Here is a 16,258-nt window from a genome sequence, read left to right as displayed (position 1 = left end):
TGGCCTCGAACTCAGAAATCTGCCTGCCTCTGCCTCCCAAGTGCTGGGATTAAAGGCGAGCACCACCATCGCCCGGCCGGTTTTCAACCTTCCTAGTGCTATGATCCTTCAACACGTTTCCTCATGTTGTGGTGAACCCACCCCACCTCCAACCATAAAATGATTTTGTTGCTACTTTAAACCCATAATTTCGCTACTGTTATGGATTGTAACATAAATATCTATCAGGCAAGGTACCTGATATGCCATGCAGGGAGTCATGACCCACAGGCTGAGAACCGCTGTTGTGGGGGCCCCAGTGCCCTGAGCATTTTGACTCACTTAACACAAATTGCTGCTGTACTGATTTCCCTAGGAAAGTCACCTCAACCACCAAGGCTGGACAAATGTCTGTCACCTCAGAAAGAACCGAGATGAAAAACAAAAGACACAATCTCACCCAAGCTTGGCTTGGTGCGCCAATAGTTTAAATGGGGAACTTAGAGGAGGATGGGTAACCAACAGAGAGCTACACCACCAAAGAAGGGGCTCCCTCCTCCCAGCCACTGCTAACCGCTTAGAACTCTTCTGGGAGGGGCAGGGTCTCTGAAAGTTAACTGGCTTTATTTGAGCAGGTCTCCTGTGGATGATCCCAGCCACTGAGTGTTCAAGACAGCAGGGGCCATGTTGTGCTGTCAGGTTTTGAATATGCTTGACCCAGGGAGTGGCACTATTTGGAGGTGTGGCCCTGTTGGAGTAGGTGTGTCACTGTGTGACCCTCACCCTAGCTGCCTGGAAGTCAGTCTTCCACTAGCAGCCTTCAGATGAAGATGTAGAACTCTCAGCTGTGCCTGCACCATGCCTGCCCTAGATGATAATGGACTGAACCTCTGAACCTGTAAGCCAGCCCCAATTAAATGTTGTCCTTTATAAGACTTGCCTTGGTCATGGTCTCTGCTTAAAGCAATAAAACCCTGACTAAGACATGTGCCAAGAGGACAGCAATCCATAAGTGTGGCCAGAAGACTGTTGAATGCTAAGGACCTGGAGAAGCTCATCCTGTCTCCTCCAAGGAGCGTATGGGCAGACATGGTGACTCTCAAGCTGGCTACCCATTAAAGCCACCCAAGCTAATTATTTCCAAATTAGTGGTAATGAGTGAGGGACCTCAATTTTTATTTTAAAACTCCCTAGCTATGCTTGCAAACATCATCACCCAGTAATTTGTAAAGTATGGAAATTCTGAGTAGGTTTCACTCCAAACCTACTATAGCAGCAATTCTGCAGGTAAGGCCCTGAAATCTGTGGTTGGACAAGAGCCGACCAAGCCAGCCAGCCTCCTCGGTGACTCTCAGTAAATATACAAGGAGGTGCACACCTCAACCAAGGCTACACACTGGAACTGCCTGGAAAGCTTTAAAGGCCACCAAGCTCCACAACTCGGCAGGGTGTGGGGGTAGCATACTCCTCCACACACTTAGCTGCAAGCTCCCTGCCTGGGTCTTAATGCACAGAAAGTTTCAGTCATTTGAGGCAGGAATGAGAATTCTCTGGAGACTATGTGAGAACAGACTGCTGGGTCCTGTCCTCTGAAATTCTACTTCCATTTGTCTGTGTGATGTGGTTGGAGAATTTGCAAATTTACATTTCTAACCCCACCCCACCCCCTGTGCTGCTACCTGCTGTTCTGGGACCTAAAGGGACACAGCACAGTGAGCCACTGCGCAGATGACAGACAGGTCTACCAAAGCCATTGGGGACTCACCCTCTCATCTCAACGTCTTTCTGACTAGAACTTGGAGGAGTTCCTTCAGGCCACATGACAGGCTTGTTACATTAGGTTCCCCGTGATCTACCTACAGCTCTTTCACAGTGAACAGAGCAGAGGAGAGCATTTAAAAGGGAGCACAGTGAATTCTCCTCAGCTGCTCTGAACAGGGCTAGGTTGGCAGGTACAAGAGGCAAGACCTGCGACAGAAACCCTGCAGGCCCTGGCTCCACCTCCTGGAGCCTGAGGCTCAGTGGCCCTGCAGACTGAACATTAGCATCTTTAAGCAAGACACCTGGTGCGCGCAAGACGCTAAAGAAATATTAACCTTGTGTCCTTAGTTCCTTCCACCACAGCTTCATGTGTCCAGATTAGTTAAAGAGAAAGTAAAGGGGCTGGTGAGATGGCTCACCGGTTAAAAGCACTGGCTGCTCTTCCAGAGGACCTGAGTTCAAATGCCAGCAACTGCATGGTGGCTCACAACTATCTATTAGTGTGAGCTGATGCCCTCTTCTGGCAAGTAGGTGTACATGCATGCAGATAGAGCACTCATACGTTAATTAATGCATTAAATAAATAAATAAATCTTTGAGAGAGGGGGGGGAGGGAGCAGCCTATCTGCTTTCTTTACTGACAGAAAGAGGGAGAGACACCCACCTTCTTCAGATGAGTCCTCCTCTGTAGCCACAGCCTTTGGCACCTCTTGTACTTCTAAGAAGACAGGAATAATTAGTGGCCCCAGAAACCTGCAGCCCGCCCCCTGACACAAAGAAAGGTTTAGTAAGTCCCTTAGGTGAGTGCTGGCCTGTGTGAGTGTGTGTGGGCAGCCAGCGCTCCACAGATTCATCTTTACCAGAGGGGCAGAATGGGAAAAGGTCACAAACACAGACATTGAAGGTAAAAAGATCCGGGTCACATCTCAGTTCTGCCACATGCATCCCCCATTAGCTGTGCAGGAGCTGACGAGCCCCTGAACTTCACTCAGCATCCATTTTCTTGGCCCAGTACTGTTGTCATTAATGGCATGCTACAGACATGGTGAATCAAAAAGACTACTTAAGGTCTTAGCTTCATCAACACCATGCCCAAGACCCTCACCCCCTCCCTCCCTCCCACTAGACAAAATCAAACCAGGCATGAATCTCTGGGAGCTGATGGGAGGCCTTCAGCAAAAATACCCTCTCTCCCATAAGCCCTGTCCCTTGCCCAGCTCAAGAGCCTGACACCACACTGCATGTCCCATGGACTGCCAACACCACTCCTCTACGCATAAGTCACCTGAGTGGTGGAAGAGAAAGAGCCCAGGACACCCCCAAAGACTGATACTAAGCAGACTTACCCTCCACCTTCCTGAGGGACAAAGTCTGGATCTGCAAAGGCAGGATAGAGCAGGTTACAGCCAGCAGAGGACATTGGAGGGACTCTGTTCTGCTCTGAGCAGTAGATCTGCCCAGAATAGGGAAGAAAAGGCAGCCATTGTTGTCATGCCAGCCACTAAGGGCTCACTACCCAGCTCTAGGTGCATGCCATCTCCCACTGTGCATATGTGGAAAGACACCGAGTCAAGGAACAGTGGTATTCGGCAGTCCTCTCTCGGGGATAAGAGACCAGAAGGACTGTCTTCATCGAACCATTCCTTCGGGGCAGGAGGCCATGGAAGCAGAGTGGAGCAGTTGGTATGGAGATTAAATTGACGTAAGACAGTCACGAGAAGGTAGAAATTTTAACCAGGGATGCAGACACCTGAGCTGAGGGCTCATGGGAGCATGGAGGCTAGAGAGCATCCCTACCTTAGAGGCTTGACCCAGGCGCTCCCTAATCTGTTCAACACACCTTTCCCAACAAGAGCCTTCTCTTTCCTCTTTCACAGGTTGTAGACTGGGCAGTCCAATGTGCAATGTGACCTCAGACCACAGTTTATAGCTGTCTGCCCATGTTTGGATGGAGAGCTCTGAACTAGCAATGGGTCAATGTTGTTAGCAGCCAACTGTTTCTGGTTTTCTTGGTTTGTCTATTTTGCCACGTGGAACCAATAAGAAACAAGCTGGCACTTTCAGAAGAGAGATCCAAAACAGGAAAACTCTATCCTCAAGTCCTGGTTCCCTTGCACTCCCTCACTCTGCTGTCCCCCAGCCTTGGGCTACGAAGCACCATTCACCTCTGTCCTCTCGTGTGCATCAGCTTGGGTTTCTATCATCATGCACTGTTGCTGAAGCTCTCATCGGATGTCTAGCCCCAACTGTTTGTTCCTACCCATTTCTCCTGCAGCGACTGCAAAACCAACTATGTGGGGCTGGAGAGAGGAGGCAGCGGCTAAGAGCACTTGCTGTTCTTGCAGAGCACCCAGATGGAGTTCCCAGCAGCCTCTACTCACACCCTTCTGTAATTCCAGCTCCAAGGGCCCCTACAGCCTCTTCCAACCTCCAAGGACACCAAGTATACACATGGTACAGTACTTGTATATGGGGAGAATACCCATTCACACAATTTTTTTTTTTAATTTAGAACCCTTTTAAAAAATTATGCTCTTTCAGAGCAGTGTGAAGAAGCAGCGAGGAAGACCCCCGGATGGACCAAACCCAAGCGCCGCTGTATACCCATGTTCAGCGCCGATGTCCCCTGCCGCCACCATGCCCAAAGGAAAGGCTGAAGGGGATGCTAAAGGAGACAAAGCCAAGGTGAAGGATGAGCCAGAGAAGATCTGCAAGGTTGTCTGCTAAACCTGCTCCTGCAAAGAAGGGAGAGAAGGTACCCAAGGGGAAGAAGGGGAAAGCTGACGCTGGTAAGGATGCGAATAACCCTGCAGAGAATGGAGATGCCAAAACAGACCAGGCACAGAAAGCCAAAGGTGCCGGAGATGCCAAGTGACGTGTGTGCGTTTTTGATAACTGTGTACTTCTGGTGACTATACAGTCTGAAATACTATTTTTCATCAAGTTCTATTAAAATGCAGAATTTTGTTTTACTTTATATTTTAATCTATATTGTTAGCACACAGAACACTTCATTATTGAGGGGGGAGGATCATGTGTCACTAATAAAATATCTCCCAAGCTGGATTGAGGACAGAAAACCTCTTTCCCTGATAATTTTGAAAGGCTCCTGTTGGCTCCCAGGAGAGAGATCCTGGTCTTGACATAGGCGGCCACCAAGGCACAAAATGCCTCGTGGTCTGGGAAAACTCTGAATTCATTTTTATATCCTCTTCCCCCTGCGCCATCAACATAGACTTAATTCCCTTAAAACCAGAGACCAACAGGAACCTGGCCCCCAAAACTGGTTATCCAGTCTATTGGGCAATGTGGAGTGACTTTGCCCAATAGACTGTTCGAGTGTTCTCAGAAGAGCACTGGTTCCTTTCATAAAAGATTGTGAATCTTCAGATTAATAATTCTGCCATGTTCATTTCCTGAAAGTCAGGGTTGGCTTGTGAAAAGTTGTTAAACAACATCCTTAATGTGAAATGTCAACCCTCACTCTAAGCTACTTCCCCTTTTCAAAGCATTGAATAGAGGCTTCATTGGGTTTTATAGTGGCTTTCTGATTTTGGTACTCTATACAAGAAGGGAATTTGGAAGTTCTTGTAGATTGTTGATTGTCTGCCCGTGTCCTGCCTGAAATACCATGATTGTTTATGAAAAGTATCTTTAATAAAGCTGGCTACAGTTAGGCTTGGGGAAAAAAAATTATGCTCTTTCCCCATGTCTTAGCCTGGGTTTCCTAGGGCTGGGATAAAACACCATAGCCCAAAAGCAAGGTGAAGAAGAAAGAGTTCAATTGGCGTATACTTCCGTATCAAAGTCCACTGTTAGAGGAAGTCAGAACAGGAACTCTAGCAGGGTTGGAATCTGGAGGTGGGAGCTGATGCAGAGGTCATGGAGGGGTGCTCCTTACTGGCTTGCTCCCCATGGCTTGCTTGACCTGCTTTCTTACAGAACCCAGGACCACCAGCCTAGGGATGGCACCACCCATAATGAGCTGGGCCCTCCCCCATTGATCACTTACTGAGAAAATGCCTTACACCTGGATCTCATGGAGGCATTTCCTCAACTGAGGCTCCTTTCTCTCTGATGACTCTAGCTTGTGCCAAGTTGACACATAAAACCAGCCAGTATACCCAGTTTCTTTAAAGTTCTATTTGTTCACCAACACAGCTCTGACTAATCATATATCTCCAAAGTCTTGGGCTGGTGAGAGAGCTCAGTGGATAGAGGCACTGGCTGCCCAAGCCTGGTGACCTGCATTAGACTCCTGAATCCACATAAAGGTAGAAGGAAAAATGAACTCTACAGACTTGCCCTATGAGCTCTCTATGTGTGCTGTAGTGTGCACGTGCTCACACACACCTGAAATAAATAATGATTTTTGAAATGTTTGGGGACGAGGCCTTTTCATTCATCAACTTCTTCCATCAAATACGATCATAATGGTTGGGGCTGCGATGCTATCCTGTAACTACAATAGCTAAATGAAAGGTGAAATCAGAATCTGGGCTCTCAGTGGCACCCACTGCCACTGCTAACCACTGCCAGCAAGGGTTGCCTCTTTGGGTCTATGATCAACATAAACCGCTACTATTTATTTATTCTGTCATCATGAGCCAGCAACTTCCACTTCCAAGTTCTGAAGACACACCTCCAGAGTGAACTAGAGGTGGCTTACAGCAGGAAAGAGGCCAGTGCTTGCAGGGAGCAAGGGACAAGGGCAGTGTTGCATAAAAGTTTCCTCCCGTATGGAAACATTCCATCTTGCAGTGAACTCCTTAAGCAGGAAGGTAACCGATTGAAACAGCTTCAGGAAATCCCTGAAACTGACTAGATTCACTAAGCCCCTCCCTGACAGAATAAGGAATAAAAACTGAGAGTGCCACTCTCAGGAAGCTAAGCTACCAAGAAGATTCTGATAAGCTATACTTCAAGAAGGCTCTGAGGCCAAACGAGCTGCCTACAAGAAGTAAAACCCAGGTAAGCTGCCTGGAAGAAGCCGAGACCAACTGAGTCTCTTGGAGAGGACACTCTCTAAGAGCTGCCTGCAGGCTGTGCAGTGTGTTCCAGGTTCCCAGCTTTTGTGAGCTGTCACCCATGCTCGGGCAGGCTTTGGTGATACAGCTATCACATGCATACTGTCATAAGCAACCCCAGTAAACCTCACTGGTTCACCAAGTTGGACTTTGGTGGTATCTGTACTTTGGTCTGTCATGGTTCCCCATCTGAGGTGAGTAGATGTTGTGTCTCCCAGGAAAAGTTCTGTCACATGGCAGGTGGATACAGTGAAGGACAGAATGTGGCTAGAGAGCAGAAAAGTATAATTCACAAGGGGCATGAGGACAGGAGAAAGGAGCGAGACTATGACAGGAACTCCAGGGTAATGTGGAGAACAGGAACCTGAGGCCACAGGTGGGGCTCAGAGGGTGTAGGGCCAGCTCACCCACAATCCTGGTCTTCCAAAGGGGAGCGGAGTGCGGCTGGTTGGCTAAATTACCAAGAACTGGTGAAGGGCCATGGCATCCAGCTTTAGGAGCTGCTCAGCCAGCCAGCAGCTTCTTTCTCACTGGCTTCTTAGAAAACCTCCTCAGAGGGGGCTGGTTAATAAGTTGCATCTGTGAACACACTATAAGGAGCACAGCTCTGTGTCCCACCAGCCTCGCAAGAGTCCAGGGTCAACATCACTTATAGAAATCCCTGTGCAGACTTAAACAAGCCTGTTTCATCAGCCATTAAATCAATGGTTCTCAATCTGCGGGTCACGACCTCCATTGGGAGGGTCACATATTCCATATCTTACCTATCAGATATTTGCATTACAATTCATAACAGTAGCAAGATGACAGTTATGAAATAGCAACAAGGTAAATTTCATGGTTGGGAGAGTCACCACAACATGAGGAACTGTATTAAAAAGGGTCAGAGCATTAGGAAGGTTGGGAAACCAATGCACTAAACAAAGGTGAAGAGAAAGCAGTACCTATCATTTTTCTTTTCCAACTTTATTCCCCCCACCTACTTCTTGCTCGCCCTGCGTGCCCCGGCCCATAGGATTTTATTTGTTTCTTATTTTGGATGGTTGTGAACCACCATGTGGTTGCTGGGATTTGAACTCATGACCTCTGGAAGAGCAGTCAGTGCTCTTAACCGCTGAGCCATCTCTCCAGCAGTACCTATCTTGTAGGGCAGTTTGAGATTTAAATGAGGTCACACGTAAACTGCCAGCCTGGGGCCAGGCGTCTGTCTTGTGTGGTCTCTGGTGGTAGAATGGTCTGTTTGCCACAGCCCACTTGGAGAGCATGCTGCTCCAGCCTAGAGGGAGGTGGCTACCACTTTAATTTCATGCCCCTCTTCAGGAGCTTAATGACACCTACTGCATGAGCCCTGAAGGAGCCAAAGCCATCCTCACAGAGAAGAGGCCTGGCAGAGTTGGGGAAGGATGGACCTACCGTCTCCTCCTGGCACTCGATAAGCCTGGCTTGTTCTTGAAGCTGGGCACGGAGGGCGTTGATATGGCGCTGGGACTGGGCAGCTGCTTTCTTCTGGTCCTGAGACAGGGTGACATGGAGCCTCTCATTCTCCTGCTGCAGCTGGCAGGCAAGAGAAGGTTGGTCAGTGAGATGTCTATTAGGGACCCAGGGGCCCAAGGGAGAAGGGCAGTCCCTACAGCCAAATGCTCGTGGTGGGCCTCTCCTAAGGCAAGCCTGGATCTTTAAACTGCGCAGGTGGCTTTTTGGTTTTGTTTTTAAATTGTTTATTATATAGAGAGTATTCTGCCTGCATGCCAGAAGATGGCATCAGATTCCAGTACAGATGGTTATGAGCCACTCACTGAGTGGTTGCTGGGAATTGAACTCAGGACCTCAGGAGAAATGGCCAGTGCTCTTAACCCCTGAACCATCTCTCCAGCCCCACAGGTGACTTTCTTTTTTCAGTTTTTCAAGACAGGATTTCTCTGTATAGCCCTGGCTGTCCTGGAACTCACTCTGTAGACCAGGCTGGCCTCGAACCCAGAAATTCACCTGCCTCTGCCTCCCAAGTGCTGGGATTAAAGGCACATGCCACCACTGCCCGGTCACAGGTGACTTTCTAACAATTCTAGCTGCCTTCTAGTTTGGATACATTTTTGAGCTGTGCTAGAGAAGAAATGGGAAGAGAAAATGGAATGCAGGCTCCCAGGATCGTGGACAAAGGTTCTGTCAGGTGTAGTCACCCACTGAGGACATTCAGGTAAAAACGACCACTCAAAATCATCAAATTCATCTTCAGGTAAAAACAAGTGAAGAGCCAGGCGGTGGTGGCGCACACCTTTGATCCGAGCACTTGGAAGGCAGAGGCAGGCGGATTTCTGAATTTGAGGCCAGCCTGGTCTACAGAGTGAATTCCAGGACAGCCAGGGCTACACAGAGAAACCCTGTCTCGAAAAAAAAAAAAAAAAGTAAAGAAAATGTGTTGCCAACTCTGGTGTAAAGAGCAGAGGCAAAATGTGGCCATTTATTAATACTTGCATAAAGATACTCCAGGGAATATAAATTAAACCATCACACGGGGACTGGGCAGCCCTACAATCCAATGGGAGCAAGTGTGCCATGGGACCAAGTATCCCATGGGACAAGCTCTGTCTGCCATGCATCATGACATCTTCTGAGCCACGGCCCAGCAGAAGCTGAGGAAGTTAACCAACGACCTCCCTAACTTGCCTCCTTCCCGTGGGCAGCTACACAGGCGCATGTTCTTGTCCTGAGGTCGGCTGCTCTGTGCTCGAGCCTCAGTCTGTGAGCCCTGCACTAGACTCCCTCTGAAATGTCACTAGGTCTGCTCTACCTGGTTCTCCCTGGTTGTGGAGATTTACAAAGAACTCACACATAATAGGACTGATAACTCATCTGAACAGGCTTACAGCGTGAGGGCCTGAAAGCAGGTACCACTTAGTGCAGGATGCATGGGATTCAGGACACGGCCTGATAGCCAATTCTAGGTAGAAAATGGGATGGGGTTGGGGGTGGGAATGGGGTGGGTGGGGGGGTGATGCTGAATAGGGAAAGGTCATGGGAAACCAAACTCTTACTGCCAAGCAAGAGCTACCTGTCTCCTCTCAGCTGCCCGCTCTTCATGCAGGGCCTTCATTTTTCTCTTCCACTCTGTTTTCTGAAAAAGAATAGAAGCTTGTCAAATGGAGCCCTCTAGGTAGTAATAAATATAAACTATAAAACTATGAAAAATAAAAAGTACTGGCTCCTGGTCAGACAGGAAGCCTAATGGAACCGAATAAAGGACCTGAACCATAAGGGGGAGAAGTGGAAACAGCGGTAGAGAGAATGGGGGCATGGATTATTGACTGGTGTTTGAACAAATGGCTAACTGACCAAAAAAAAAGGCAAATACTTGTTTTAAATCAAAACCAACTATAGATAGGTCAGATAATTACACATAAAAGTCAAGACAGTAAAGATAATAATAATTTCTCAGAGAAACATAGGAATGTTTTCTTTTTAAATCTCAGAGTGGGGACAACAATCATGAAGACACAGAGATGGGAGTGGGTGGGTGGGTGGGTGGGGGAGCACCCTCATAGAAGCAGGAGGAGGGCGGATGGGATAGGGGGTTTCCGGAAGGGAAACCAGGAGAGGGGATAACATCTGAAATGTAAACAAAGAAAATATCCAATGAAAGAAAAGAAAAAAGAGAGACTGAGAGACGTCTAGCAGTTAAGAGAGCTTGCTGCCCACGCAGAGGACCTGAGTTCAGTTTCTAGCACCTGTATCAGGGTTAGGGTTAGGGTTAGGGGTTAGGAGGTTAGGGGGTTAAGGTTAGGGTCAGGGTTAGGGTTAGGGTTAGGTTTAGGGGTCAGGGTCAGGGTTAGGGTTAGTCTTTCAACTCGCGTGTAACTCCAAGTCCAGAAGATCCAACACCTCTTCTAGCTTCTCCAGACACTCTCCGCCATGCATTCACAGATGCAGAGACACATACAAACACATATAAACACATACGCAGAGACACATACAAACATATATAAACACATACGCAGAGACACATACAAACACATATAAACACATACACAGAGACACATACAAACACATATAAACACATACGCAGAGACACATACAAACACATATAAACACATACGCAGAGACACATACAAACATATATAAACACATACGCAGAGACACATACAAACACATATAAACACATGACTCTCTTAAAAAGTCTGACTGCTTAATAACTTTTACCACAGAAACTACTTTTTTACAACCAGACAGCAATAAAGCGAAGTTGAAAGGCCAGTAGAAGAGTGGAGAAAAATCAGCCACAAATAACTATAACAACAAAAGGCTTAATTTCCACATGTGGAGCTGGAGAGATGGCTCGGCAGTTAAGAGCAATGCCTGCTCTTCCAGAGGTCCTGAGTTTAATTCCCAGCAACCACATGGTGGCTCACAACCATCTGTAATGGGATCCAATGTCCTCTTCTGGTGTCTCTGTAGACAGCAACAGTGTACTCATATATATAAAATAAATAAATAAATAAAATCTTTAAAAAAATATCTAAAAAATGTTAGAAGCAAAAAAAAAAAAGCCCAATACAGTGGCTTATGGCTGTAAATCGAGCATTTGAAAGCCAGAAGCAGCAAGGTAGGTCAGGAGTTCAAGGTTAGAGACCCTCTCAGACACGCAGCAAGTAGAGGCCAGCCTAGGCTACATGAGAACGTCTCAAAAAGTTAAAAGAAAAAAAAAGGAGAGGAGGAAACAAAAAAAAGAGAGGAAAGGATATGAACAGAGTTCAAGTTTATAGGAAAAGAAACATGCTGTCTGTGTGTGCACACATGAACACGTATGTGTGTATGTGTATTTGTACATGCTTGCATGTGTGTGGAGGCCAGGTGTCACTCTCCACCTTATTTCTGAGACAAGGTCTCTCACTCACCAATTAACTAGACTAACTGAGCAGTGAGCCATGAGCCTGGGAGCCTGTCTCTGTCCCCCACCACCCCGCCCCCTCGCTCAAAGTTTCTAGACTTGTGCGTTCCTGGTTTTTACGTGGGCCATGGGGATCTAAACTAAGGACCTCAAGCTTGTATTGCAAGCACTTTATTGGCCAAGTCCTCTCCCCAAGACAATGACTTTTTATGACATCAACTCCACGAACCATCTCTGTGGATTAATTTTGCGGGTTGGCTGTTTGTCTGCATACTTAACACAAGCTAGAGTCATCTGAGAAGAGGGCTCCTCAATAAGAAGATGCCCCCAGGAGACTGGCCTGTAGGCAAGCCCATGGGGCATTTTCTTAACTGATAATGGATGTGGAAGGAGCCAACACTGTGGGCGGTATCATCCCTGCCGTGGTCCTAGAGCAAGCCTTGAGGAAAACAAACTGGTAAGCAGTTTCCCTCCACGGCCTCTACCATGGTTCCTGCTTTCAGGTTCCTGCCTTTGCTTCTGTTGATGATGCACTGTAGCATGGAAGTCTAGGCCAGATAACCCCTTTCCTCCCCAAGATGTTCTTGGTGTTGGTGTTTTAACAGGGCAATAAAAAGCCAACGAGACACCAGGAAGCCAGCCTCAGCACCCTTCTGCTGACAGGCTTCGGCTCTTTCTCACCCACCTTGAAGAGCAGACATGGATGCTCGATCAGCCTTGGGCTGCAGTTGCTGACTGTCCCTGCTACGGCCTTATAAGTGACATCCACCTCCTCTGCCTGGCCTTAAGTAAGCTTGTCCCAGTGGTGACCAGAGTAGACAGGGTACAAAACTCCCCAGCTCTGTCCACTGACTTCATAGTGATGGCCCGGAAGGGGCCTGCACACCACAGAAACTGGCAAGTGGTCTCTTTCTTTCTTTCTTTCTTTCTCTCTTTCTTTCTTTCTTTTTTTTTTTTTCAAGACAGGGTTTCTTTATATAGCCCTAGCTATCCTGGAACTCACTCTGTGGACCAGACTGGCCTCGAACTCAGAAATCTGCCTGCCGCTGCCTCAAAGTGTTCGGATTAAAAGTTTGCGCCACCACTGTCCGGCTTGGCAAGTGGTTTCTTAGCTCCGAGCTGATAGCTAAGCATCTACTACCACACCACAGATCTGTCATAAATAGCTCAGGACTGTCTTCTCTTTCTAAATTCTTTTTCAACTGTGTTAGAATGAAAGTTGGAGACAAAACTGTTTTAAAAAAAAAACTTATGTTTACATATATTTGTACATATCAGGTAAGTATTAGGATTAACCCCATCACCAGTCTGAAAACCTTATTCTCTGCTTTTATACTGAACAAAGCCTGAAAATACAGAGCTTTGATGTCTCTCAGATCTGCCAAATCCGCAAGGTTAAACAGAAGCTTCAGTGAGGACAACTAGATTCCTGGCTTGCTCTGGACAGAAGGGCATGGAGGGAACCATCAACTCACCTGGACTTGCATCTTTTCTCGTAGGGCCTGGAGCTCCTGGGCATGCTTGAGTCTCTCCTCTGACTCTTCATCCCGCAGAGACCCAAGGTGGGACTCAGTCATACTGTAGGACTGCAGTGCCTTCAGCTTCTGAAAAAGCCAAGAATTGTTTTATTACATGTAGTCCTAGAGGTGACGTTGGCTTTGTACCTCACCCCAATACAGAACCAGAAGAGTGAAACCGAAATCAAGAGCCTCCCCAGTTTGCCCTCACCACCACTGTGTGCCCGCAAACATCCACACAAATCAGTAGCCCCTGTACAGTAAAAGTAAGTACCCACGGAAAACACAAACTTGAGTGTTATTTCGATCCCAGTGAAATGCTGATGTCCCCAAACCCTAAACTTGCCCAAGTGCTGGCCAGTTTCTTCCCAGGTCTGGAATAAACTGAAAAGAACCACTTAGGGCCCATGTGAGAACCTCTGACTCCTTCAAGCCACACCCTGAAGATTCCTGCCTCTTACACTTATACACACACACACACACACACACACACACACACACACACACCAGAAACAGCTGTTTTTGTGCAGTATTCAGAGCCATGCCACTGATAGCTACTGATCCTTGAGCAAGCACTGTGACCAGAGAAGAAGGCTGGATCAAAGATAGAATCCCTTCCTACCTACCCATGTCATACTAACAAAACCCGACACGCAACTGATAAATCTTAGTGCAGCTTCAGGAACCTTTGAGCCTGAGTTTAACTTGGAGTTCTTCTTGATAACTTTTCTCAGACACTGCTTAAGCAATCCCAGGACCGGATGTTAATCATGTCCCAGCTAGAGCATCTTTGCTGGCAAATGCTTTAGGGAAGCTTGGATAACTGGGGGTTTCTGATGTGTCTCCTCTATCAGTGCTATAGCGCATCACCCATCTGGATCTTTGCGCTACACACCCCCGTGGCCTATTTTTACTGTTAGCAAATCTACTCCATGTATCCCGCATTCTACTCCATTCTCTCTGCAGTCAGTCATAGCCAAAGTAAGTGCTCAGACCTCTGTACCAGGAAAACTGTAAGGAGAAATACTTTCAAAATGTACTGATGGCTCAGTGGCTCTCCTCACATCAGAGTGTTGCCTCTGGTTTTGAGGACTATCTCACAGTACTTTCCAGTCATTCTAAGTAGAATCTTACCTTTTTCCCCCCAGAGAAGTTAAAAAAGAATGAGTTGACAAAATAGTTATTGAATGATACAAAGAGTCTTGTATTCAATTTTGCTCCCTATACTTTAATAACATAAAATAGTAAAACGTTGAAAGGAGTCAGGAGACATAGAAATGCAACATGAGTAATCTTACAAGCAAACAAACAATAAATAAATACAGTCCTAGGCTATTTCGGTATGAGAAGAATGGGATCTGAGTCAGAACGGGACTGGTAAAGGAGCGTGCCCTCATTTTCTGAAACTCAAGATTTTCTAACCCAAAGCAATGCAGTGGCCTGATGAAGTAGTTTCTAAGCAATGGCATCTGCTTCAAATCAACAGTACTTACAGATGCCTACTTAACAAGCAACATGTTGCGAAGTACAGAGTCGGGGACATTTAAAATCAGGAACAGTGGCTATAAGCTGCTGGTGAGAGCAGAAGGCCACACCATGGAGTGTCAGTTTGCCTTCCACAAAGCGTCCCTAACCCATCAGGGAGCACTGTGATGGAGGACTTGAAAATTACAGAGAAAACAGAGAGAGGGGGAGAGAAAGAGACAGACAGACAGAGACAGAGAGAGACAAAGGCAAAGATATACAGAAAGAGAGACAGAGACATACAGAGAGAGACAGAGACAGAGACATACAGAGAAAGAGATAGAGAGACAGACAGACAAACAGAGAGAGACAGAGGCAGAGATATACAGAAAGAGAGACAGAGACATACAGAGAAAGGCAGAGATAGAGAGACAGACAGGCAGACAGGCAGACAGACACACACACACAGAGAGAACAAGTTCTCATTTCCATCCTACCACACTTTCCCTGTGTTTCCATCCCAGGTCCCAGGCTTGCCCTATGACAATCCCCCTAGGAACACTTGCCTATGTGTATCTATCTTTAGGCAAAACATAGGATGGTGTTGAGAAAAACTGTTGACAATTCACTTTCAAAATGAGATTCTCTTGAAGTGAGGAGGACCAATGGGAAGTAAATACATTTTAAAACGGGTTTCCCTCTGTGCATATATGAAAAGATCTGACTCAGCAGTAACCGTAACAAGGTCTCTCTGTATTAGCACTGATAATATGCAGCCAACAGAAAACGGGCCCTTGAGACTTTAAAAGCTACGTTCAAACGCCACTGCCACCCCTTACTAGCTGTGTGAACTTGTACAAATTACATGGTCTTGACTTCACCTGTAAAAAGGAATGTAACATACATTCTTAAAACGAAGTGCATGTGTACGCATGCACACATACGCACATACACATCTAAATGGAACTTAGCCAGGCAAAGTGGGCTGCATAGAAAGTTTGATGTGGTAAGATTTTGTGGCTGGGCATAATGGTGCATACTGTAATCCAAGCATTCACAACGCAAAGGCAAGACGATTGGTGTGAGTTTGAGGCCAGCCTGCTTTACATAACAAGTTCCAGGCCAGCCAGGTGACAGAGACCATCTTAAAAAAAAAAAAATGTGCTGCACAGAGGCAGAGAACAGTAAGTACGTCCAGTAAATGTTACCTATTATACACAGCTAACATAGACCTCACCTAAGTATCTGCTATAGAGCTAGAATTCACCAGATATAAATCGAGAGAAAAATGTGTCCATTTATGTCCTACCACATTTCTTACCAATGATGAGAACACTTTGTAAAAATAAGGTTACTCTTCTAAAGAGTTCTAATGAAATGGCAGATAGTGTTATGTACTACATATGTGCTAATTTAAAGTTGTTATAATCTATCGTACACAAAAGAAACTAAGGCTCAGGGATGTAAATTAAGTCACCCAAGATCACACGGCAAGTGTGTGCCGGAGCAGTGTGTGTTTCCCTGGGCACGGGCCTCTGCTGTCCAACCTTATACTGTGTCAGTCCCGATGACAACACAAGAAAGACCAGTGAGGACTAAGTAATGAATTCTGAGGGTAGAAGAAGGAA

At 46.6% G+C, this 16,258-nt stretch overlaps 1 protein-coding gene and 1 pseudogene across 3 annotated transcripts in view; one reads left to right on the top strand and one right to left on the bottom strand.

Annotated features, from left to right (window-relative positions):
* Positions 1-16,258, bottom strand: part of Dzip1l (DAZ interacting zinc finger protein 1 like) — a 43,980-nt gene that overhangs the window by 12,579 nt on the left and 15,143 nt on the right. For all 3 annotated transcript variants that reach the window (XM_031344746.1, XM_031344748.1, XM_031344747.1), the window contains exons 7-11: positions 13,125-13,253; positions 9,817-9,879; positions 8,181-8,321; positions 3,087-3,117; positions 2,405-2,458 (exon numbers count right to left, since the gene is read on the bottom strand). In XM_031344746.1, the coding sequence (XP_031200606.1) occupies positions 2,405-2,458; positions 3,087-3,117; positions 8,181-8,321; positions 9,817-9,879; positions 13,125-13,253 (418 nt within the window). The remainder of the gene's footprint in view (positions 1-2,404; positions 2,459-3,086; positions 3,118-8,180; positions 8,322-9,816; positions 9,880-13,124; positions 13,254-16,258) is intronic.
* On the top strand, positions 4,378-4,649 carry LOC116073064 (annotated as a pseudogene).

This window comes from Mastomys coucha, unplaced genomic scaffold (genome assembly GCF_008632895.1).
Source record: "Mastomys coucha isolate ucsf_1 unplaced genomic scaffold, UCSF_Mcou_1 pScaffold23, whole genome shotgun sequence".
NCBI lineage: Eukaryota > Metazoa > Chordata > Mammalia > Rodentia > Muridae > Mastomys > Mastomys coucha.
The sequence above is the reverse complement of the archived record's forward strand: the minus strand, read 5'-3'. Positions and strand labels throughout refer to the sequence as shown.